Source organism: Dromaius novaehollandiae, chromosome 21 (assembly GCF_036370855.1).
Source record: "Dromaius novaehollandiae isolate bDroNov1 chromosome 21, bDroNov1.hap1, whole genome shotgun sequence".
Classification (NCBI taxonomy): domain Eukaryota; kingdom Metazoa; phylum Chordata; class Aves; order Casuariiformes; family Dromaiidae; genus Dromaius; species Dromaius novaehollandiae.
Window position 1 is genome coordinate 8,421,155 of NC_088118.1, and position 24,523 is coordinate 8,445,677.

Genomic DNA, 24,523 nt, shown 5'->3' on the forward strand with positions numbered 1-24,523 from the left:
CTGTCCCCAGTGCCCCCCAGCTGCTCCCGGTGCCACCCTAGTGCCCCCCAGCTGCTCCCAGTGTCCCTACAGCTGCTCCCAGTATCCCCCAATGCCCCCTAGCTGTCTCCAGTGCCCTCCCAGCTGCTCCCAGTGTCCCCCACTGCCCCCTAGATGCCCTCAATGCCCCGGTGGCCTCCCAGTTGCCCCCAGCACGCCCCAGAGGCCCCACACCTGCCCCCAGTGCCCCCCAGTTCTTCCAGTGCCCCCCCAGTTGCCCCCCAGCAGCTCCCAATCGCCTCCAGCGCCCCCGCGCCCTTGGGCGACGCCTGGCGGCGCGGCGCAGCGCAGCGCTAGGCGGGCGAATGGACATGGCGCCTGCGCGGAGCCGGGCGGCCGGGGGAGTGCGCGCATGCGCAGCGGGACACACGCATGCGCAGTGCGGCGCCTGGGGCCGCGCGCCTGCGCGGCGCGGCGGCGGCGCCTGCGCGTTGCGGGCGGCGGCGCCCGGTGAGCGCAGCGCATCGAGGCGGCGGCGGCGGCGGGGCCGGGCCGCGCCATGAGAGCGCGCCGGGCTCGGCGGCCGCCCGCGCGCCGCGGCGGGGAGCGGCGCTGAGGCGCCATGGCGGGCAGCGCGAGGGCCTTCCTGCGCGACCTGGGCACGGTGAGTCCCGTCCATCCCCTCTCCCCCCCCCCGCACCGGGCGGCCCCCGGGCCGGGCCGGGCCTGACGCGGCGGCTCCGCGCAGGGCGTCCGGGACTCCGTGTGGGGCATCTGCACCATCGCCCGGCTCGACGCCCGCATCCAGCAGAAGAGGGAGGAGCAGCGGCGGCGGCGGGCGGGCAGCGCCGCGGCCCAGCGCCGCGGCCAGGCCGACAGGACCCGCCAGGGGTGAGCGGGCAGCATCCGCCGCGCTGGGGGCTTCCAGCACCGAGCCGCCCCCCCGGCGCCCCCCGCCCCGTTTCCCTCACCCCATATGTTAAATCAACCCCCCGCGGGGCCCTCACCGGCCTTCCCTGGGGTTCCCCGGGCCCCCACGGCTTCTCCCGCTTTGCTTGTCATAACCAACCCCCAGGCGCTTTCCGTCTAAATTAGTTATTTCTGGGTTTTTACCCCATTTTAACGTGCTCTGGGGGAGTAATCAAGGTTTGGGTGCCGGGAGTGAAGCCCCGACGCACGTCTCACTCTTGCCTTGCAGCGAGCCGCGGATCGTCAGCCGGATCTTCCAGTGCTGCGCCTGGAACGGCGGCGTCTTCTGGGTGAGTGGCTGCTCCGGCGCCTTGGCTCACTGGAGAAATCCAGAGCGGGGCTTCCCCGTCCCTGTGTCGAGAGACCCGGTGTGGGATTTACAGCTGCTCCACTCGCTCGGGAAACCTGTGCGTTGATCCCACACTGATTTTCCAAGTGTTTGAGGCTGTTCTTCACCCAAATATTCAGCTCCTGCTCAGGCACTGCCAGGATATTCCTTCATCACGTTGAATATTGATATCTTAATGCTTTCTTTGGCCTTACTACAGCTTTTGAGGCTCGTTTTTAACAGAGCGGAGGCATTTCAGCCTGATGAATCCCTGCCGCCGTTTTCCCACTTGGCCCCGTGCAGGCGGAAGGAACCGGCGCGGGGATGTCGTAAGGAAAACGTTGAGTTGTAGGTTTTGGTGGCGTTTAGACACCCTCGGCGCTCCGTTTCCATATCACCGCCTTTGGATCAGCCCCTGCTGTCACGACACGTGAACGGCTTCCGCTTTTATGTGAAGCGGAGCCATTTACGCGCCAAATGCCGCTTTGGGGGGGGGTTCCGCCAGGCCGTGCTCAGACACACTGGCCTTTCTCCGCAGAAAGAGCGGAGAGAAGCGCCAGGAACGAGCCCGAAACCTCCCCGAGACCCCTTATTTCTTTCCCCCGCAGCTTAGCCTCTTCCTCTTTTACCGAGTCTTTATCCCGGTGCTTCAGTCGCTCACGGCGCGCATCATTGGTGAGTCCCGTCGCCGCGGGGGGTCTGGGGGGGGCACCGCCGCCCCCTGACGCGCCCCCGCCCGCAGGCGACCCCTCGCTGCACGGCGACGTCTGGTCGTGGCTCGAGTTCCTGCTCACCTCCGTCTTCGGCGCCCTCTGGGTCCTGCCCCTCTTCGTGCTCAGCAAGGTCGTCAACGCCATCTGGTTTCAGGTGGGTCGTGTTCGAGGCAGAATGAGGAAAAAAAAAGCAAATTTTTACCCGTAATGACCTTAGAAAACGTGCAGTTGCCCCCAAGACAGCTTTGGCTGCGCTCAGAGTGGGCGACCGCCCGCGGGTGATGGATTCTCCCCCCTTAACTGCTTTTCGGGCCTCCCTGAGGGCCGTTTCTCCCGCAGGACATCGCTGACCTTGCCTTCGAGGTGTCCGGCCGGAAGCCTCACCCCTTCCCCAGCGTCAGCAAGATCATCGCCGACATGTTGTTCAACCTGCTGCTGCAGGCGCTGTTCCTCATCCAGGTGAGGCGGCCGCGGGGGGAGGTGGCGGCGGGGGGGCCCCGGGACGCGCCTCACGCACCGCTCGCTCCGCAGGGCATGATCGTGAGCCTCTTCCCCATCGACCTCGTGGGCCAGCTCGTGGGCCTGCTCCACATGTCGCTGCTCTACTCGCTCTACTGCTTCGAGTACCGCTGGTTCAACAAGGGTGAGCGCCGCGGAGGTGGGGACGTCCCTGCGGAGCGCGGGGGGACGCTGCTGCCTCCGCTCGCGGCTCCGTCGCGTTCCCGACGCGCGAAAAGCGACGCCCGGGCTGGTTTTGTCCCCGCCAGGAATCGAGATGCACCAACGCTTGTCCAACATCGAGCGGAACTGGCCCTACTACTTCGGCTTCGGCCTGCCGCTGGCTTTCCTCACCGCCATGCAGTCCTCCTACATCGTCAGGTGAGCGGCACGGTGGGCTTTCCGCCCGCTCCTCCTGCTCCGAGATGTTCCCGGAGGGAAGCGCGGGATGTTCCCGTGCTGCTGGCGGAGCTGGTGTCCTTTCCCCCCCGCAGCGGCTGCCTCTTCTCCATCCTCTTCCCGCTCTTCATCATCAGCGCCAACGAGGCGAGGACGCCCGGCAAGGCATAGTGAGTATCAGACCGGCGGGGGGAGCCCCGGGTGCCGCCGCGGCGCCGCAATGAGGGGCTCCCGCCGTCTCTTGCAGCCACTTCCAGCTGCGCCTCTTCTCCCTGGTGGTTTTCCTCAGCAACCGGCTCTTCCACAAGACCGTCTACCTGCAGGCGGCCCTGGGCGGCCCCTCCGCCGAGCGCCTGCCCTCCCCGCAGCCCTCCCCGGCCAAGCACGCCGCCCCCCCAGGCCGCTGACCCCCCCAAACCCCGGCACCCGCCTTCCCTTCCCCCTCAGGCCGTTTCCCCTCCGCCGGCAGCTTCGGCGTTGCGGTTTTTCTGTGATTCCCGCCAAAAAGCAGCGCCGGAGCTGCCCCGGGCGGGGAGGGGGACAGAATTGTGTCCTCGTTCGGTGTTTTTAAACCTCTCGCGGAGCCGAGGAAAAGCCCCGCAACCACAAAGGGAAACCGCTTCGGTGGGACAGCAGCTCGGGCGGCGTGAAAGCAGGGCCACGCTGCTGGGGGGGGGCTTTTTTTTTTTTTTTTAACATACTGCGTTTTTTTCGGCGGTTAGATGCTTCTGAGAGGTCGCCCGGCCTCCAAAACGGCGCCCGCCGGCCTCAGCCCGGGCGTGTGGCCAAACCGCGCCTCCCCCTCTGTTTTTTTCTTTAATTTTTATTTTTAAGGGGGGGCGGCGCAGCGGTGTGCGGGCGGGAACACCGGGGCGGGAATGGCGGCACGGCTCCGGCAGCCCTTGGGTTTTTCAGGACTGCGGCCGGTCTCCGGATCCGACTTTTCTCTAGTATTTTCACACTGAAATATTAAATCCGAATAAAAAAAAGAAAGGAAAAAGCCAAGTTTGTTGTGATTCCGTCTCTTGGGGGGGCAGGATGGGGGGGGTTTCCCGGGGCGGAGCCTCCGAAGGCCCTTGGGGAAGAGGCGCCGTCGCGCTGCTGCCTCGGTTTCCCCATGGCGGCGCCCACGTGGCGCCTCCCCACGTGGCGGCCGCCGTCCGCTTCCGCGTCGCGCTTCCGCATCCGGCCACGTGATGCGCCCCGCCCCCTCGGGCACCCTTAGCCCGGGCGGACACGTCACTGCTCCGCGCTTCAACCGACCTTGCCCGCCCGCCCGCCGCCGCCGCGCTCCTCCAATCGCAAGGCGCCGCCGCGGCCCCGCCCCCCTCCCCGGCCACCAATGAGCGGCGGCGGCGCCGGAGTGGCGGCGGCACGGGCCAATGGGAGGCGCGCGGGCGCGGCGGAGGGCAGGGGCGGCTGCGCGGGGTGGATGGCCGGGGCGGCGGGGCCGAGCGCGGCGCCCAGGTGAGGCCGCGGCCGCCGCGGGGCCCTAGCGCCGAGCGGGCCGGGGGCTGCGGCGGGGGGAGCTCGTGCCGGGGGGGGCCTGGAGGCGAGGGGGCGCCAGACCTGTGGGGTGAGGCTGGGGGGCGAGGGGTTGTGGGGTGCCCAGGCCTGAGGGGTGCCCGGGGCTATGGGGTGAGGGTCTATGGGGTGCCCAGGGCTGTGGGGCTGGGGGGTGCCTAGGGCTATGGGGTGGGGGGGTTGGGGGGCTGTGGGGGGCTTGGGGGCTGTGGGGTGAGGGGCTGGGGGGTGCCTGGGGGCTGGGGGGTGCCCAGGCCCATGGGGTGAGGGACTATGGGGTGCCCAGGGCTGTGGGGTGGGGGGTTGGGGGCCTGAGGGGGGCCTGTGGGTCCTGGGATGAGGGCTGGGGGGTGCCTGGGGCATTTGGGGTGCCCAGGGCCATGGGGTGAGGGACTATGGGTTGCCCAGGGCTGTGGGGTTCCTAGGGCTATGGGGTGGGGGGATTGGGGGTCTGTGGGGGGCTTGGGGGCTGGGGGGTGAGGGGCTGGGGGGTGCCTGGGGGCTGGGGGGTGCCCAGGCCCATGGGGTGAGGGACTGTGGGGTGCCCAGGGCTGTGGGGTGGGGGGTTGGGGGCCTGAGGGGGGCCTGTGGGCCCTGGGATGGGGGCTGGGGGGTGCCTGGGGCATTTGGGGTGCCCAGGGCCATGGGGTGGGGGGTTGTGGTGCAGTGGGTTGCCCAGGGCTGTGGGGCTGGTGGCTGTGGGCCTTGAGGGGTCCCTGGGGGCTGGGGGGTGCCCAGGGCCACGGGGTGGGGGGATCATGGTCCCATGGGGCTGAGGGAGGCCGGGGGGTGCTTGTGGGGGGCATGGGGAGACCCCCTACCACTTCCCCCCCTTTGCCCGCTGGGGGAAATGGGCCAAAAACATGGGAATTTGGGTAACAGGCCTGCGGGCACCTGCTTTACGTTATTACCTGCTTTTTGCTCCTGGGCGGAGGAACCGGGAGGTCACTGCGGCGCCAGTTGCTTCCGTGTTAACATGCCATAACTGAGTGGCAGCCGGAGCCGCCGCCGCATCCCGGCGGGATTTCAGGGTCTTCTCCGAGTTGCCGTAAGGACAAGGCGGCGTCTCCGTCCCCGCAGGTGACGGCTTATGCGCTGCTCCGCACGGGAAGACCCGGCCGCCCGCTGCGCCCCGAGGGAGCCGCGCGCTCCGTGAAGGCAGGACCCCCGCCAGGCCGCGGCAGCTTCATCCGCCGAGGCGACCATGACCAAGCTGGGCTTCCTCCGGCTCTCCTACGAGAAGCAGGACACCCTGCTCAAGCTGCTCATCCTGTCCATGGCGGCGGTGCTGTGTGAGTGCGGCCCCGGGTGCCGGCGCTGCCCGGAGCGTCCTCGGGGAGGGACCCCGGAGCGGAGCTGGCCCTGCTCCTCCTTTTGCAGGGCTTTTTTAAGTTGTGACGTTCTCCTTGTCTTCAGAGCAGGCCTTAAGTGAACACTTCTGTTCCTTTAGTACTTGTGTTTTTACAAACAGTATCTTTTCCTAGCTTCCTCGCAACCAAATTCACGCCAAAACAGTTTTTATTTAATAAAAAAGTCGATCGACATGGTGTTGACTCTGATTCTGCGGGCGCTCTGTCTTCATCCTGCTTTTTGCCTGTTTTGCAGCTTTCTCCACGAGGCTGTTTTCTGTCTTAAGATTCGAGAGCGTCATCCATGAGTTTGACCCGTGAGTACCTTCCTCCCGTCCCCCCAGGACCTCCTGGGCTTCCCTGGTGCGCGCGAGCTGCTCGCTGGGCTCCGGTTGTTCCCCTCCGCATTCAAATTCCCCGTTAAGGACGGGAGATGGGGAGCGTTTCCCTCTTCCAGAGCCAAAACTCACTCCTGGGTCTCCAGGCGAGGTCAGGGCGAGGGTTTCGTCTCTGTCCTGGCCGCGCGGTCGGCGCCGCTCAGCGCTCTTTGCCCTTCCAGGTACTTCAACTACCGCACGACCCGCTTCCTGGCCGAGGAGGGTTTCTACAAGTTCCACAACTGGTTCGACGACCGCGCCTGGTACCCCCTGGGCCGCATCATCGGCGGCACCATCTACCCGGGTAAGGCCACGCGCTCGCCGGGCCGGGTCGCGCCCCGCGGCGCGGCGCGGCACGGCACAGCGGAGAGCTTCCCTCTGCCCTCCCGCAGGCCTCATGATCACCTCGGCGGCCATCTACCACGTGCTCCACTTCTTCCACGTCACCATCGACATCCGGAACGTCTGCGTTTTCCTGGCTCCGCTTTTCTCCTCCTTCACCACCATCGTGACCTACCACCTCACCAAGGAGCTCAAGGTACAGGGCCGGGTGGAGCCAAAACCGCTGGGAAAGGAAAGATCCACTTGGAAACTTCCCTTCCCGGGCGGAGCGGGGCAGAGCCACGCGCCCTGACGGCTCTCCCCGCCGCGCACGTGCTTCCCAGGACGCCGGCGCGGGGCTCCTCGCCGCCGCCATGATCGCCGTGGTGCCCGGGTACATCTCCCGCTCCGTCGCCGGCTCCTACGACAACGAAGGTGAGCGCGCGGTGCCGGGGGCGGCCTGGCGAGAGCCGACGCCGCGAGCTGGCCGTGACGTCTCCGCGCCGTCCCCGCCTAGGCATCGCCATATTCTGCATGCTGCTGACCTACTACATGTGGATCAAGGCGGTGAAGACGGGGTCCATCTATTGGGCGGCCATGTGCGCCCTCGCCTACTTCTACATGGTGAGCTCGCGCGCGCGCCGCCACGGCGTTCCCGACTCCCCTCGCAATCCCAGAGCTGGGACCTCCGTGGAGGCCCGGCCTCGGATCCGGCCGCCCCGGCGGAGCGCCGTTGTCCTCAGGCGCGGGGGTCCTTAACCGCGCCGGCGCTCGGCTCTTCTCTCACCAGGTCTCCTCGTGGGGCGGCTACGTCTTTCTGATTAACCTCATCCCGCTGCACGTCCTCGTGCTGATGCTGACCGGGCGCTTCTCCCACAGGATCTACGTAGCCTACTGCACGGTCTACTGCTTGGGGACCATCCTCTCCATGCAGATCTCCTTTGTGGGCTTTCAGGTGGGGACCCCAGGGTTCACAGCCCGGAGCACGGGGGTAGTTCGGTGGGTTGCCCTTGTTTTTTCCGTCCACACTTTGGCGTCGGTAAAAGCTCCTCCTCGATCAGGATCGCAGCGTTTCGCTGGTTTGGGAAAGCCGTAGCAGAGCGATTTGCTGTTGTGTCGTTGCTCACCCGGCTTTTAGGTGTCGCCTTGCTCTGAAACGCAGAGCGAGAAGGTGGCTGTTGTCCTACCACCGTTGACCTAGGCCTTTCCGAGCAACGCGCTGCTGATAACCTTCACGGTGCTGGTTGCCCCCCGTGAACACGTTCCCGTTTCGAGCGTTGACCTTCTCGAGCGCGTTCGGTTTGACCTGCGGCCCGTCGCTCCCCCTCGGCCGCCCCGGCAGGCGAATATCCCGCCTGGCGCCCCGTTAACGGCGCTCTCGCCCCCGCGCAGCCCGTCCTCTCCTCGGAGCACATGGCCGCCCTGGGCGTCTTCGGCTTGTGCCAGATCCACGCCTTCGTGGACTACCTGCGCAGCAAGCTCAACCCGCAGCAGTTTGAGGTCCTCTTCCGCAGCGTCATCTCCCTGGTCGGCTTCCTCCTCCTCACCGTGGGGGCCGTGCTGATGCTGACAGGTACCGCGAGCCCCCGGGCTTCCCCGCTCCCCCCCGGCGCCTCGAGGAGCCCGAGCGACGGTTCTTCATCGCCGCGACCTCGCGCCGAGGTTTCGGCATCTGCTCGTCCTCCCGTTGGGAAGGACCTGCCCTCGTTTGCGTGTTCTTGGGACAGTTTTGCTGGCATGCCGGGTTGCTCCGCACTGGGATTAAAGGCTGTTTTCTCCCCTCTTTGCCAGGGAAGATCTCCCCGTGGACGGGGCGCTTCTACTCGCTGCTGGACCCTTCCTACGCGAAGAACAACATCCCCATCATCGCCTCCGTCTCCGAGCACCAGCCCACCACCTGGTCCTCCTACTACTTCGACCTGCAGCTCCTCGTGTTCATGTTCCCAGGTGCGGCCCACGCGCGCTGGCCTTCGCGCCGCATTTTCGCCCGAAACCTCGCTGAGCAGGAGGGGTCTGCGCCGAAGGCCGGGCTCTTCCCCGCCGTGGTGGAGGCGGCGGCACGTCGCCGGGGCGGATCTGACCCGTTTCTCCTCTCCCCTCGCAGTCGGGCTATACTACTGCTTCAGCAACCTCTCCGACGCCCGCATCTTCATCATCATGTACGGCGTCACCAGCATGTACTTCTCCGCCGTCATGGTGAGGGCCACCGCGACGGCGCGGTGACGAAACGGTCTCGACGGAGCGCCGTTTCCCCCAGCGTGGCCGAAACGCCCGGGCTCACCGGGGGCCCCGGCCGGGCGCTAGCGGTTCTCCTCTCGCCCCAGGTGCGTCTGATGCTGGTGCTGGCCCCGGTCATGTGCATCCTGTCCGGCATCGGCGTCTCCCAGGTGCTCTCCACCTACATGAAGAACCTGGACATCAGCCGGCCGGACAAGAAGAGCAAGAAGCAGCAGGACTCCACCTACCCCATCAAGAACGAGGTGAGCATCGGAAGCGCTCGCGGAGGGGAAGAGCTCGGGGGGGCCACAGCCTCCGGTGCCGGCGAGGACCGGTGTAGCGTCTTCTTCCGGAGCGAGCGGGCCCGGACGCTGCCGCTCCGCTTCTGCAGGTCGCCAGCGGCATGATCCTGGTCATGGCTTTCTTCCTGATCACCTACACCTTCCACTCGACCTGGGTGACCAGCGAGGCCTACTCCTCTCCCTCCATCGTGCTCTCCGCTCGTGGCGGGGACGGCAGCAGGATCATCTTCGACGACTTCCGAGAGGCTTACTACTGGCTGCGCCACAACACGCCGGAGGTGAGCCCCCCCGGCCCCCGCCCTCGCCCCCGCCGCGCTCCCGGGGACGGGGCCGAGCGTCGCCGGCGCTAACCGCCCGCCCCGCCTCGCCTCGGAGCGCAGGACGCCAAGGTCATGTCGTGGTGGGACTACGGGTACCAGATAACCGCCATGGCCAACCGGACCATCCTGGTGGACAACAACACCTGGAACAACACGCACATCTCGCGCGTCGGCCAGGTAGGCGCCCGCCCTGCTCCGCGCCACCGTGGCTCTTCGGGTTCCCAGCAGACCTTCTCCAGGTGACGGTTCCCTTTTGGGGGGAGACCTCGGGTTGACGCGGTTTATCCCAGGCCATGGCCTCGACGGAGGAGAAGGCCTACGAGATCATGCGGGAGCTGGACGTCAGCTACGTGCTGGTGATATTCGGCGGCCTCACGGGCTACTCGTCCGACGGTAAGGCCTCGCCCCGAGCCCGCGCGCGCCCTCCGCTCCCCCGCGCTCGGCTCCGGCCCCCGGGACGCGCTGGGAACCGCCGCTGCCCCTCGCAGACATCAACAAGTTCCTGTGGATGGTGCGCATCGGCGGCAGCACGGACACGGGCCGCCACATCAAGGAGCACGACTACTACACGGCCACGGGCGAGTTCCGCGTCGACCGCGAGGGCTCCCCGGTGCTGCTCAACTGCCTCATGTACAAGATGTGCTACTACCGCTTCGGGCAGGTCTACACCGAAGCCAGTGAGTGCCGGGGGGGCGCGCGGCGGCCGGGGGGGGGGGGGTCGGGGCCGCGCTCACACCGCGCTCTGCCTCTCCCCGCAGAGCGGCCGCCGGGCTACGACCGGGTGCGGAACGCCGAGATCGGCAACAAGGACTTTGAGCTGGACGTGCTGGAGGAGGCCTACACCACCGAGCACTGGCTCGTCCGCATCTACAAGGTGAGAGGGGGGCGGCCGGCCGGCCCCGGAGCCGGGAAGGGCGCCCGGAGCCGGAGGGAAGCGGCGGCGGCTCCGGGATCGCTCCGGCACCCGCAGCCGCTGAGCGTCCCCCTCCCCTTCCTCTCCTTAGGTCAAGGACTTGGACAACCGGGGCCTGTCGCGGACGTAGAGGCGCCGCCGCCGCCAACCGCGCTCACCCGGCCTTTGCCCCGTGACGCCGTTTTGGGGTTGTTTTCTTCTTTTTTTTTTTTTGGTTTGGTTTTTTCTTTTTTTTTATACACCGTTTGTAAGCGAGTGGCTGGTGCCGCCGGCCGAGTCCCGTCCGGGTTTTTATAACGCCGCCCGGCTCCTCAATCGGAAACGCTGCCTTTGCCGGGGGTCGATTAAAGGGGAATTCCAAGAAAAAGCCGGAAAACACACAAAAATGATGGTGTGTCTTGTCCGTCGTCTCCCCCCCCCCCCCCCCCCCCCCCCGGCCGCTGCCCTGGCTCGGCATCAAACCGCGGCGCTTTCCCCTCTCCCCTCAACGGAGCCAAACGGGCACCGGGGGGGGGGGGGGGGGGGGGGGGCAACGGGGCGAAACCTGCCCCGGCGTTGGCTGGAAGGGGGAAAGGGGGCTGGGCCCAAGCAGGGGCCCAGGCGTCCGGGGCGAAGCAGGAAAGCGGGGAGGGGCCGGGGGGGGGGGGAGTGCAGAGGGGCCCAGGTGTCTGGGAGGGGTGAGGAGGAGGAGGGGCCCAGGCGTCCGGGGGGAGGGGGATTGGGGGGGGGCGGAGGGCCGGCGGCTTTCGGGGGCGGGGCCTGACTTCCCGCGCGGGGGGGGCGGGGCCGGCGGCTTTCGGGGGCGGGGCCTGACTTCCTGCGAGGGGGGGGCGGGGCCGGCGGCTTCCGGGGGCGGGGCCTGGCTTCCCGCGCGGGGGGGGCGGGGCCGGCGGCTTTCGGGGGCGGGGCCTGGCTTTCTGCGTGGGGGGGCGGGGCCGGCGGCTTTCGGGGCGGGGCCTGGCTTTCTGCGTGGGGGGGCGGGGCCGGCGGCTTTCGGGGCGGGGCCTGGCTTTCTGCGTGGGGGGGCGGGGCCGGCGGCTTTCGGGGCGGGGCCTGGCTTTCTGCGTGGGGGGGCGGGGCCGGCGGCTTTCGGGGGCGGGGCCTGGCTTCCCGCGCGGGGGGGGCGGGGCCGGCGGCTTTCGGGGCGGGGCCTGGCTTCCCGCGCGGGGGGGCGGGGCCAGCGGCTTTCGGGGCGGGGCCTGGCTTCCCACGCGGGGGGGGCGGGGCCGGCGGCTTTCGGGGGCGGGGCCTGGCTTTCTGCGTGGGGGGGCGGAGGGCCGGCGGCTTTCGGGGGCGGGGCCTGGCTTCCCGCGCGGGGGGGGCGGGGCCTGGCTTCCCGCGCGGGGGGGGGCGGGGCCTGGCTTCCCGCGCGCGGGGGGGGCGGGGCCAGCGGCTTTCGGGGCGGGGCCTGGCTTCCCGCGCGGGGGGGGGCGGGGCGGGACGGGGGCCGGCGAGCTGCGCGCGCGGCTCCCGCCTGGGTCAGCGGCGGCGGCGGCGGGGCCGGGGCCCGCGGGGCCGCGCCGGGGGGCGGCGGGATGGCGGTGCCCTTCGTGGAGGACTGGGACCTGGTGCAGACGCTGGGCGAAGGCGCCTACGGGGAGTGAGTGCGGCCGGGGGGGCGGGGCGGCGCGCGCGGCCCCCGCGCGCCCGGGACACGTGCGCTGCGCCCCCCATTGCGGCCCCATTGCACCCCCCATTGCACCCCCCATTGCGGCCCCATTGCACCCCCCATTGCGCCCCTATTGCGCCTCCATTGCGCCTCCATTGCACCCCCCATTGTGCCCCCCATTACACCCCCCATTGCGCCCCATTGCCCCCCCATTGCGCCCCCATTGCACCCTCTATTACGCCCCCATTGCGCCCCCATTGTGCCCCTGTTGCCCCCCACTGCGCCCCCATTGCGCCCTCTCTTGCACCCCATTGCCCCCCCTTTGCGCCCCCCATTGCGCCCCCCTTGCGCCCCCCATTGCACCCCGTATTGTGCCTCCCATTGCCCCCCATGGTGCCCCCCATTGCGCCCCCCATTGCCCCCCATTTCGCCCCCCATTGCGCCCCCCATTGCCCCCCATTGCCCCCCCATTGTGCCCCATTGCACCCCCCCCATTGCATGCCCACTGTGCACCCTTTGCACACCCGTTGCACCCCTATTGCACCCCCTCACTGTGCACCCATTGCACGCCCACTGCACCCCTATTGCACCCCCGTTGCACGCTCACCGTGCACCCACTGCATGCCCATTGCACCCCATTGCACCCACGTTGCACATTCACTGTGCACCCGTTGCACGCCTGTTGCACGCTCACTGTGCACCCATTGCACACCTGCTGCACCCCTATTGCCCCCCCATTGCACGCTCACTGTGCACCCACTGCACACCTGTTGCACCACTATTGCACCCCCGTTGCACGCCACTGTGCGCCCATTGCACCCCCGTTGCACGCCCACTGTGCACCCATTGCACGCCCGCTGCACCCCTATTGCACCCCTGTTGCACGCTCACCGTGCACCCACTGCATGCCCATTGCACCCACGTTGCACATTCACTGTGCACCCGTTGCACCCCCGTTGCACGCTCACTGTGCACCCACTGCACGCCCGTTGCACCCCTATTGCACCCCCGTTGCACACCCGCTGTGCACCCACTGCACGCCCGCTGCACGCCCCTCGCCCGCCCCTCGCAGGCCCGGCGGGCGCTAGCCGTGCCCCCCCCCTCCGCAGGGTGCAGCTGGCGGTGAACCGGCGCACGGAGGAGGCCGTGGCCGTGAAGATCGTGGACATGAAGCGGGCGGCCGAGTGCCCGGACGACGTCAGGAAGGAGATCTGCATCCACAAGATGCTCAGCCACGAGCACGTCGTGCGCTTCTACGGGCACCGGCGCGAGGGGGCCACGCACTACCTCTTCCTCGAGTACTGCAGCGGCGGCGAGCTCTTCGACCGCATCGGTGCGTCGCCTGCAAACGCCTCCGGCGGGGTTTCGCGCTTTGCATTCAACCGGTTTTGTGATTTTCTTCCGTTTTGCATCTAAACATTTTGCATTGAAGCATCTGGCGTTTAGGTATCTATCGCCAGCTTTTCCGGTTTGCGTTGAAACGTTGCCTGCGGGTTTTGCATTTTTGCGTTCAATCGTTTCGTGCTGTTCTTCCATTTTGCATTTAAACATTTATGGCGGGTTTTTGCGTTTTGCATTTCAACATTTCATGTGGGTTTTTGCATTCTGCATTTAACGATTTTTGTGATTTTTCCCCCCCATTTTGCATTTAAAGGTTTTGCGTTACACGTTTTGCATTACACATTTTGCATTACACATTTTGCATTTACACGTTTTGCATTTACACGTTTTGCATTACACGTTTTGCATTTACACGTTTTGCATTTACACGTTTTGCATTTACACGTTTTGCATTTAAACGTTTATTGCGAGTTTTTGCGTTTTGCATTTAAACATTTCATGCGGGTTTTTGCGTTTTGCATTTAAACACTTTTGTGATTTTTTTTCCATTTTGCATTCAAACATTTTGCATTTAAAGGTTTTGCGTTTAAACATTTATTGCGGGTTTTGCATTTTGCATTTAATTATTTTGTGGTGTTCTTCCATTTTGCATTTAAACGTTTTGCATTTAAACACTCATGGCGAGTTTTTGCATTTTGCGTTTAAACATTTCGTGCGGGCTTTGCATTTTCCATTTAATCATTTTGTGATGTTCTTCCATTTTGCATTTAAACATTTTTGCATTTAAACATTTTGCATTTAAGCCTTTATTGTGGGTTTTTGCATTTTGCATTTAACCATTTTTGGGTTTTCTTTCATTTTGCATTTAAACATTTTTGCATTTAAACATTTTTGCATTTAAACATTTTGCATTTAAGCCTTTATTGCAGGTTTTTGCGTTTTGCATTTAAACATTTTGTAATTAAATATTCGTGCGGGTCTTTGCATTTGCCGTTTAAGCATTTTTGCAGACAATCGCCTTTTGCATTTACGCTCTTTGCATTTAAGCCTGTCGCCTTTTGCATTTAGCCTTTTTTCTAGATCTACGCGGTTTGCACTTGAACACGTTGTGATTTGCACTGGAACATGTTGCAGTCTGCATTTGGACACTTTTGCAAATCTTTGCAGCTTGCATAAAAAGCACTTTTGCAGATTTTGCATTTAAAGCGCTTTTGCAAATGTTGCATTTAAAGCGCTTCTGCAAATTTTGTGTTTAAAATGCTTCTGCAAATGTTGCATTTAAAGCACTTCTGCAAATTTTGCATGTAAAATGATTTTGCAGATTTTGCATGTAAAGCGCTTTTGCAGATTTTGCATGTAAAACGCTTCTGCAAATGTTGCATGTAAAACGCTTTTGCAAATTTTGCATGTAAAATGCTTTTGCAAATCTTGCATTTAAAGCGCTTCTGCAAATTTTGTTTAAAATGCTTCTGCAAATGTTGCATTTAAAGCGCTTTTGCAAATGTTGCATGTAAAACACTTTTGCAAATGTTGCATTTAAAGCACTTTTGCAAATGTTGCATGTAAAACACTTTTGCAAATTTTGCATTTAAAGCGCTTCTGCAAATGTTGCATGTAAAATGCTTTTGCAAATTTTGCATATAAAATGCTTTTGCAAATGTTGCATGTAAAACGCTTTTGCAAATTTTGCATTTAAAGCACTTTTGCAAATGTTGCAAAAACCGCTTCTGCAAATTTTGCATGTAAAACGCTTTTGCAAATTTTGCGTTTAAAATGCTTCTGCAAATGTTGCATGTAAAGCGCTTTTGCAAATGTTGCATGTAAAACGTTTTTGCAAACCTTGCATGTAAAACGCCTCTGCAAACCTTGCAAATAAAGCGCGCTCTGCCCCGCGGCGCCGGCCCGGCCGCACTCGCGCCCTCTCCTTTGCACAGAGCCCGACGTCGGCATGCCCGAGGCGGAGGCGCAGCGCTTCTTCCAGCAGCTCATCGCCGGCGTGGTGAGTGCCCACGTCCCCCGCCGTGTCCCCCCCCCGTGTCCCCCCCCCCCAGCACCCACCCACCCGCCCGCTCCGGCCCTCAGGTCTACCTGCACGGCCTCGGCATCACCCACCGCGACCTCAAGCCCGAGAACCTGCTGCTGGACGAGCGAGGTAGGGCCCCGGCCCCCCCCGCGCCCCCCGCCCCCCTTTCCACCCCCTTTTCCTCCCCCCCGGGTGTTGTTTTTTTTTTGCAGACAACCTCAAAATCTCCGACTTCGGCCTGGCCACCGTCTTCAAGCACAACGGCCGCGAGCGGCGGCTCAGCAGGATGTGCGGCACGCTGCCCTACGTGGCCCCCGAGCTGCTGCGCCGCGGCCCCTTCCGCGCCGAGCCCGCCGACCTCTGGGCCTGCGGCATCGTCCTCACCGCCATGCTGGCCGGAGGTAGCGCCCCGCCGCGCCCCCGCCTCTGCCCGCGCTCTGGCTGTGGCTTTGGCTTTGGCTTTTGCTTTGGTTTTGGTTTGCTTTTGCTTTTGCATTTGCTTTTGCATTCGCTTTTGGTTTGGTTTTGGTTTCTGCATTTCTTTTGGCTTTTGCATTTCCTTTTGCATTGCATCTCCTTTTGCATTGCATTTCCCTCTGTGTTTCCCTCTGCATTTCCCTTTGCTTTTGCGTTTGCTTTTGGTTTGCTTTTGCGTTTGCTTTTGCGTTTGCTTTTGGTTTGCTTTTGCCCTTGCTTTTGCCTTTACTTTTGCCTTTGCTTTTGCCTTTGCCTTTGCCTTTGCCTTTGCGTTTGCCTTTGCCTTTGCTTTTGCTTTTGCTTTTGCTTTTGCTTTTGCTTTTGCTTTTGCTTTTGCTTTTGTTTTGCTTTTGCATTTCCCTTTGCACTGCATTTCCCTTTGCGTTTCCCTTTGCGTTTCCCTTTGCGTTTCCCTTTGCGTTTCCCTTTGCATTTCCCTTTGCATTTGCTTTTGCATTTGCTTTTGCATTTGCTTTTGCATTTGCTTTTGCATTTGCTTTTGCAATGCCCCAGGGGCTTTTATGCATTGCAGTACGTCAAAAGCAGATAAGAAACAGCGCATTGAATAGAAAAAAAAATCACAGTATTGCCCGTTCCCCGATGCTTTTGCATTTGCAGCGCCCAGCAGCTTTTATGTATTGTAGCGTTTTAAAAGCGTAGAGGAGGCAGTTGCATTTGGTAGGAAAATTGCAGTATCGCCTATTCCCGCTTGCTTTGTTTTTGCTTTCGCTTTCGCTTTTGCATTTGCATTTCCTTTTCCTTTTGCATCTGCAATGCCTCACGGGCTTTTATGCATTGCGGTGCTTTAAAAGCACATAGGGAACGGTGCATTGAATAGAAAAATCACATTATTGCCCGTTCCCCGATGCTTTTGCATTTGCAACACCCCGGCGGCTTTTACGCACTGCAGCGGTGCAAAAGCGGGTTGGGGACGGTGCATTGAGCCGAAAGGCCGGCGAGCCCCCGCTGGCCTTTGCAGCTGGTTTTTTGCCGCTTTTCCCCCGTGGCGGAGGGGGAAAACGGTGCTTTCGCGCCGCCAGAGCTGCCCTGGGACCAGCCGAGCGACGCCTGCCAGGAGTACAGCGACTGGAAGGAGAGGAAGACCTACCTGCCGCCCTGGAAGAAGATCGACTCGGCGCCGCTGGGTAGGAGCTGCCGTGGGGGGGGGGGGGGGGCGCGGCCCCCTCCCTCCAGGCGGGTTTTTTGCAACGGCGTCCGTCCCCCCCCCGCAGCGCTGCTGCGCAAGATGCTGGCGGAGAGCCCCGCGGCGCGGGCCACCGTGGCCGACGTGGCCCAGGACCGCTGGTACTGCCGCCCGGCGCGGCGCCCGGGGCGCGAGGCCGGCGGCAAGCGGGCGCGGGCGGCCTCGCCGGGCGGCCTGGGCAAGCAGGCGCGCTCCCACGCCCACCTCCCGCCCGCCGAGGGCCCGCTCAGGTGAGAGGGGCGCGCGGCCGCGCCGCTGCAGTCCCTGCTTGCAATTCCTGCTTGCAATCCCCTCCTTGCAATCCCCTCCTTGCAATCCCTCCTTGCAATCCCTCCTTGCAATCCCTCCTTGCAAATCCCTCCTTGCAAATCCCCCGCTTGCAAATCCCCCGCTTGCAATCCCTCCTTTTAATCCCTCCTTTTAATCCCTCCTTGCAAATCCCTTTGAAATCCCTCTTTGCAATCCCCCGCTTGCACATCCCCCGCTTGCACATCCCCCGCTTGCACATCCCCCGCTTGCAATCCCTCCTTGCAAATCCCTCCTTGCAAATCCCTTTTTGCAATCCCACGCTTGCAAATCCCACGCTTGCAATCCCTCCTTGCAATCCCTCCTTGCAATCCCTCCTTGCAATCCCTTCTTGCAATCCCTCCTTGCAAATCCCTCTTTGCAATCCCCTGCTTGCAACTCCCGCGCTTGCAATCCCTCCTTTTAATCCCTCCTTGCAAATCCCTCCTTGCAAATCCCTTTTTGCAATCCCGTGCTTGCAAATCCCGCACGTGCAAATCCCTCCTTGCAATCCCTCCTTTTAATCCCTCCTTTTAATCCCCTCCTTGCAATCCCCTCCTTGCAATCCCTCCTTGCAATCCCTCCTTGCAATCCCTCCTTGCAAATCCCTCCTTGCAAATCCCTCCTTTTAATCCCTCCTTGCAAATCCCTCTTTGCAATCCCGCGCTTGCAAATCCTGCGCTTGCAATCCCTCCTTTTAGTCCCTTCTTGCAAATCCCTCCTTGCAAATCCCTTTGCAATCCCTCTTTGCAATCCCACGCTTGCAAATCCCACGCTTGCAAATCCCGCGCTTGCAATCCCTCCTTGCAATCCCTCCTTGCAATCCCTCCTTGCAATCCCTCCTTGCAATCCCTCCTTGCAAATCCCTCCTTGCAAATCCCTCCTTTTAATCCCTCCTTGCAAATCCCTCTTTGCAATCCCGCGCTTGCAAATCCTGCGCTTGCAAATCCCGCCCTTGCAAATCCCCTGCTTGCACATCCCACGCTTGCAATCCCTCCTTTTAATCCCTCCTTTTAATCCCTCCTTGCAAATCCCTCCTTGCAAATCCCTCCTTGCAACCCCCCCCTTGCAACCCCCCCCTTGCAACCCCCCCTTTTGCAAACCCAGCCCCGCTGACCCCCCCGCCCCCCCGTTGCCTTGCAGCGAGGAGCAGACGAGCTACTCGACGTCGCAGCCCGAGCCCGGCACCGGCGGCGCCCCGTGGGACAGCGGCGCGGGCGGCAGCGAGCGCCCGGCGCGCGGCATCAGCTTCTCGCAGCCGGCGCGCCCCGAGCACATGCTGCTCAACAGCCAGCTGCTGGGCACCCCCGGCTCCTCGCAGGTGCCCCCCCCGCGCCGCGCGGCCGTCGCGGGGGCGGGGGGGCCGCTTGGCCTGCGGGTTTGCGATACGTGCGCAACCAGGGCGCGGCTGTGCAGTCTGCGGGGTGCAACTGTGCAGTGTTTGCAATGCTGCGATGCAGCGTTGCCGGTTGCAGGATGCAACTTTGCAATGTTTGTAGTGCTGCGGTGCAGCTTTGCAATATCTGGGGCGCGGCTTTGCAACGGGCACGCAACCAGGATGCAGCGTTGCAGTATTCAGGGTGCAGCTTTGCAGGGTCTATAAGATCGAGGCGCAACTTTGCAAAATATCAAGATGCAACTTTGCAAAATATCGATGCAACTTTGCAAAATATCGATGCAACTTTGCAAAATATCGATGCAACTTTGCAAAGTATCATGATGCAACTTTGCAAAATATCAAGATGCAACTTTGCAATTTATCAAGATGCAACTTTGCAAAATATCAAGATGCAACTTTGCAATATATTAAGATGCAACTTTGCAATTTATCAAGATGCAACTTTGCAAAATATCCTGATGCGACTTTGCAAAATATCACGATGCGACTTTGCAAAATATCATGATGCAACTTTGCAATATATTAAGATGCAACTTTGCAATGTATCATGATGCGACTTTGCAATGTATCATGATGCAACTTTGCAATATGTCGATGCAACTTTGCAATATATTGTGATGCAACTTTGCAAAATATCAAGATGCAACTTTGCAATTTATCAAGATGCAACTTTGCAAAATATCAAGATGCAACTTTGCAATATATTATGATGCAACTTTGCAATATATCAATGCAACTTTGCAATATATCAAGATGCAACTTTGCAAAATATTGATGCAACTTTGCAAAATATCGATGCAACTTTGCAATATATTAAGAGGCAACTTTGCAATATATCAAGATGCAACTTTGCAAAGTGTTATGATGCAACTTTGCAAAATATCAAGATGCAACTTTGCAAAATATCAAGATGCAACTTTGCAAAATATCATGATGCAACTTTGCAATATATTAAGATACAACTTTGCAAAATGTCATGATGCAACTTTGCAAAGTATTATGATGCAACTTTGCAGTCTATTAAGATGCAACGTTGCAAAATACCAAGATGCAACTTTGCAGCCTATTAAGATGCGACTCGGCGCCGTTTGCCCCCGCAGAGCCCCTGGCAGCGCCTGGTGAAGCGCATGACGCGCTTCTTCACCAAGCTGGACGCCGCCTGCTCGTACCGGGCGCTCAAGGAGGTCTGCGAGAGGATGGGCTACGGCTGGAAGAGGAGCTGCACCAACCAGGTGGGGCCGGGGGCGGGCGGGACCCCCCCCCCCCGCGTGTGCCCCCCGCGCCCTGACGCCGTGTCCCCCCCCCCCCGGCAGGTCACCATCTCCACCACGGACCGGCGCAACAACCAGCTGGTCTTCAAGGTGAACCTGCTGCAGATGGAGAGCAGGATCCTGGTGGACTTCCGCCTCTCCAAGGTGAGCGGCGCCGGGGGCGGCTGGGGGCGCGGGGGGGCGCGGGGGGTGCAGGGCAGCGTGGCACCCGTGCAGGGTGCTGCAGGGCGTTGCAGGTGGTGCGAGGTGGGTGCACGGTGGTGCAAGGTGGGTGCAAGTGGTGCAAGACGTTGCAGATGGTGCAAGGTGGGTGCAAGGTGGGTGCACGGTGGTGCAGATGGTGCAAGGTGGGTGCACGGTGGTGCAAGGTGGGTGCAAGGCGTTGCAGATGGTGCAAGGTGGGTGCACGGTGCTGCAGATGGTGCAAGGTGGGTGCAAGGCGTTGCAGATGGTGCAAGGTGGGTGCATGGTGGTGCAGATGGTGCAAGGTGGGTGCATGGTGGTGCAGATGGTGCAAGGTGGGTGCACGGCAGTGCAAGACTTTGCAGATGGTGCAAGGTGGGTGCACGGTGGTGCAAGGTGGGTGCAAGGTGGGTGCACGGTGCTGCAGATGGTGCAAGGTGGGTGCAAGGCGTTGCAGATGGTGCAAGGTGGGTGCACGGTGCTGCAGATGGTGCAAGGTGGGTGCACGGCGGTGCAAATGGTGCAAGGCGGGTGCACGGTGCTGCAGATGGTGCAAGGTGGGTGCAAGGCGTTGCAGATGGTGCAAGGTGGGTGCAAGGTGGGTGCAAGACGTTGCAGAAGGTGCAAGGTGGGTGCACGGTGCTGCAGATGGTGCAAGGTGGGTGCACGGTGCTGCAGATGGTGCAAGGTGGGTGCACGGTGCTGCAAGGCGTTGCAGATGGTGCAAGGTGGGTGCAAGGTGGGTGCAGGGGGGCGCGAGGCAGCTGCCCGCAGCGCTTCCCCCCCCCCCCCGTGTCCCCCGGCGCAGGGCGACGGCCTGGAGTTCAAGCGGCACTTCCTGAAGATCAAGGGCGAGCTGGGCGACGTGGTCAGCGCCCACCGGCTGTGGCTGCCGCCGAGCTGAGCCTCTTCCTCCCCCTCCTCCTCCTCCTCCTCTTCCTCTTCCTCCTCCTCCTCCTCAGGACCCCCCGCTCCCCCCCTCCCTCCTTTCCCGGAGCCACCCGGTGGGTGCACGTGTCTGTCCCCCCCCCCCCCGACGGGGGCTTTCGTCCGTCAAGAAATAAATTTAATTGCTTTATTAATAAATGAACCCAAGGGCAGGGGAAAAAAGCACGGGGGGGGCGCAACAGTAATATATATATTTTTTGCTTTCCCTTTTTTCCCCTTTTTCCCTTTTTTTCTTCTTTTTTTCAAGTGCAATCTGCTTTTTTTCCTGCCAGGTCGGTTTTTACCCAAACAGGAGGAAAAAAAGAGGGGGGAAGGAAAAAAAAACCGCAAAAGGCAGCGGGAAGGGGCGAGGGGGGATTTTTTCCCCTCTTTTGGTTCTTTTTTTTGCTTTGGGTCCCTTAAAGTCTCCGACTTTGGGTCCCTTAAATTCCCTTAAAGTCGCTGGCTTAAGGGCAACTTTAAGAGCAGCCTAAGTGCCACTTAGGCTACAGGGGGGTCGGGCCGGGCCGCCGCCCCCCGAGGGAGCCAGTGGCATCGCGGCCTGGCCCCTGCACCCACCGCTTTCGAGGTGGCCAATGGAAAACGGTCTTGCAGCTGGGTGCGTTAACTCTGAAACCTACTGAGGGCGCAGCAGCTCTTGCACAGCCCACACCAGCACGCTCCCGCTCCCGATTTGGCTTTTGGGGCCGGATCCTCCTTTTGTGCCCAGCTGAAAAATAACCCCCCCGTAGCGCAGGCCGCGGTCCAGCTTGCCGGCACGCGGGGGCCCTCGCCCTGCCCGTCACCGACGGCCCCCCGGGGCCGGGAGGGAGGGACCTCGAGGGGCTTTTTATCATCCCCGGAGCTCGGCGATCGCGACTGCGATGAGGTGGGCTGGTGTTTGGGGGGGGGGGAAGGTTCGGGGAGGGGTTTCCACCGGCCTCCCGCAGCATGAGGCCACGCACAACTCGTTGCATGAGTGCCACACGGCAGATGTGCAGTGCGGGACGTGGCGGATTCGGATGCCAGGCAGGGTGGGGGATGCGGATGCGGGATGCGGATGCGGGATGTGGATGCGGGATGCAGATGCGGGATGTGGATGCGGAATGTGGATGCGGGATGCGGATGCAGGATGCAGATGCGGGATGCGGATGCGGGATGTGGATGCACACGATGCGGGACATGGCGGATTTGGATGCGCAGTGCAAGACGGGATGCAGGGTGCAGATTTGGATGCGGGATGCGGATGCGGGATGCGGATGCAGACGCAAGATGCAGGACACGGACACGGACACGGATGCAGGATGCAGCCGCACAGCGCAGGCGGCCCTCAGCCCTCTCCCGCCTCCGAGCCGCGAGGGAAAGGGGCCGGGGGAGCGAGCGGTGCCGATTGCAGCCCCACACTGGGAGCCACTGCCAAAATTAGGGGCCGACCGCCCCACCCAAAAAAAAACCCAAATCCCCCCCAAAAAAGGCCTGTTTCTCGCCGCGGGCCGGGCCCGTTGGTGGCGGCAGCCAGGGCTTTCCCCGCTCGCCCCCCCCCAGCTGGGCGGCAGAGCCCGACTGTGCGGCCACATCTGCCCGCCAGATGTGCGGGAGGCTCCCGCCGCCTTGGCATCTGCAGCCCATCTTTCCCCCCCCCCCCCCGGCCTGGAGCTGGGGGATGCAGCTGGGTTCCCGCGCCCGGGGCTCGATCCGGCCCCCCCCGGGGGGGGGGGGGTTCGCTCTGGTGGGTTTTTCCCTGGATTCGTGGCTGCTTTTTCCCAGGAAAAGGGGCCAGGAGGGGAAGCAGCCCCCGCTCCCGCTGCCCTGGCTCTGCCTGCGGCACTGCCCCGGGGCAGGATGCCGCCCCGGCTGGGCTTGGATTGGGGGGGGTGGCGGGGGGGGGCAGGTGAGGGTGCTCAGGCCGTGAGCATCGCTGGGCCCCGAGGGGGGGTGGCTGTGGGGTGGGGGGGGCAGGGTTAGGGGTGGGATGCAGGAGGCGGGTGTGGGGTGCAGGGTGTGGGGTGCAGGGTGCCGATGTGGGGTGCAGATGTGGGGTGGTGGATGCAGATGTGGGAGGCAGATGTGGGTGCAGGATCCGGGGTGCAGGTTGCAGATGTGGGGTGGAGGCTGTGGGATGCAGATGTGGGGTGCAGGATGCAGGTGTGGGGTGCAGATGTTGGTGGCAGGATCTGGAGTGCCGGATGCAGATGTGGGGTGGAGGCTGTGGGATGCAGATGTGGGGTGCAGGATGCAGGTGTGGGGTGCAGATGTTGGTGGCAGGATCTGGAGTGCCGGATGCAGATGTGGGGTGGAGGCTGTGGGGTGCAGATGTGGGATGCAGGTGTGGGGTGGTGGATGCAGATGTGGGGTGCAGATGCGGGTGCAGGATGCAGATGTGGGGTGGGGTTGCAGGATGCGGGTGCTGGGTGCAGGATCTGGGTGCAGGATGCAGATGTGGGGTGAAGGATGTGGGGTGCAGGGTGCAGAAGTGGGGTGCAGGGTGCAGATGTGCCGTTGAGGTTGTGGGGTGCAGATGTGGGGCACAGGATCCGGGGTGCAGGAGGCAGAGGCCAGATGGAGGCTGCAGATGTGGGGTGATGGATGCAGATGTGGGGTGCAGGCTGCAGATGTGGGGCGGGATGCAGATGTGGGGCGCAGGCTGCAGCTGCCGGATGACGCCGCGGGGCCGTGGGGCGGGCCCAGCAGGAGCATCGCCCCGGCTCCTCTTTTTGGGTGGGAAAACGGGAATTTCCGTGCCAAAGCCCCATCTTCCTTTTCTCCATCTTTTCTCCATCTTTTCTTCAAGTTCCCTTCATCTTCCCCTCTTCTTCCCTTCTCTTCTCTTCACGTTCCTTCCTTTCTTCGTCTTCTCTTCATCTTCCCCTCATCGGCCCTTCTCGCCTCTTCTTCTCATCCTCCCTCTCCTCTTCACACTCGCTCCTCTCCAGCTTCTCTTCATCTTCCCTTCTCCTTTCTTCTCTTCTCATTTTCCTTTTCTTCATCTTTTCAACTTCCCTTCATCTTCCCCTCGTCTTCTCTCCTCTTCGTGTTCCTTCCTCCCTTCCTCGTCTCCTCTTGTCTTTTCTCTTCCCTCTCTTCTTCATACTCCCTCTTCTCTTCATCTTCTCTTCATCTTCACGTCTCATCTCTTCTCTCCATTTTCCTGTTCTTCTCTTCTCTCCTTTTCTCTTCCCTTCTTTTCTCCTCTCTTTTCTCCTCTTCTCTTTTCTCTCTTCTCTTCTCTCCTCTCCTCTTCTCCTTTTCATCTTCCTTCTTTTCTTCTTCTCTTCCCTTCATCTTGCCTTCTCTTTTCTCTTCTCTCTTCTCCTCCTTTTCATCTTCCTTCTTTTCTCCATCTTCCCTTCATCTTCCCTTCTCATCTTGTCTCATCTTCCTTCTTTTCATCTTCTCTTCAACTTCTCTTCATCTTCCCCTCGTCTTCTCTTCTCTTCGTGTTCCTTCCTCCCTTCATCTTCCCTTCTCATCTTATCTTCTTTCTCCTCTTCATACTCCTGCTCTTCATCTTCTCTTCATCTTCTCCTCATCTCTGCTTCTCATCTCTTCTCTCCGTTTTCCCGTTCTTCTCTTCTCTTCTCTCTTCGGCTTCCCC

General features: G+C 61.8%; 3 protein-coding genes across 3 annotated transcripts; all 3 read left to right on the top strand.

Annotated features, from left to right (window-relative positions):
• The first annotated feature begins 421 nt into the window (after positions 1-421).
• On the top strand, positions 422-3,503 carry EI24 (EI24 autophagy associated transmembrane protein). Its single transcript, XM_064524354.1, has 10 exons — positions 422-643; positions 728-870; positions 1,178-1,238; positions 1,885-1,951; positions 2,019-2,143; positions 2,329-2,448; positions 2,521-2,632; positions 2,757-2,868; positions 2,982-3,056; positions 3,134-3,503. Exons 1-10 carry the CDS (start codon positions 602-604, stop codon positions 3,291-3,293), a joined length of 1,017 nt encoding a protein of 338 aa, XP_064380424.1. The 5' UTR covers positions 422-601; the 3' UTR covers positions 3,294-3,503.
• A 749-nt stretch (positions 3,504-4,252) lies between these two features.
• STT3A (STT3 oligosaccharyltransferase complex catalytic subunit A) lies at positions 4,253-10,595 on the top strand. The gene is made up of 18 exons (XM_064524356.1): positions 4,253-4,353; positions 5,491-5,702; positions 6,016-6,076; positions 6,319-6,440; positions 6,529-6,674; positions 6,802-6,892; positions 6,975-7,081; positions 7,248-7,412; positions 7,850-8,030; positions 8,249-8,404; positions 8,562-8,653; positions 8,782-8,937; positions 9,066-9,254; positions 9,357-9,473; positions 9,587-9,689; positions 9,785-9,973; positions 10,055-10,170; positions 10,301-10,595. Exons 2-18 carry the CDS (start codon positions 5,615-5,617, stop codon positions 10,337-10,339), a joined length of 2,118 nt encoding a protein of 705 aa, XP_064380426.1. The 5' UTR covers positions 4,253-4,353; positions 5,491-5,614; the 3' UTR covers positions 10,340-10,595.
• Positions 10,596-11,637: 1,042 nt separating this feature from the next.
• CHEK1 (checkpoint kinase 1) lies at positions 11,638-21,087 on the top strand. The gene is made up of 11 exons (XM_064524357.1): positions 11,638-11,809; positions 12,928-13,151; positions 15,094-15,158; positions 15,242-15,311; positions 15,395-15,583; positions 16,700-16,804; positions 16,892-17,093; positions 18,292-18,469; positions 19,648-19,779; positions 19,861-19,962; positions 20,810-21,087. The coding sequence occupies exons 1-11, from the start codon at positions 11,745-11,747 to the stop codon at positions 20,903-20,905; spliced, it is 1,428 nt and encodes a 475-aa protein (XP_064380427.1). The 5' UTR covers positions 11,638-11,744; the 3' UTR covers positions 20,906-21,087.
• Positions 21,088-24,523: the final 3,436 nt, after the last annotated feature.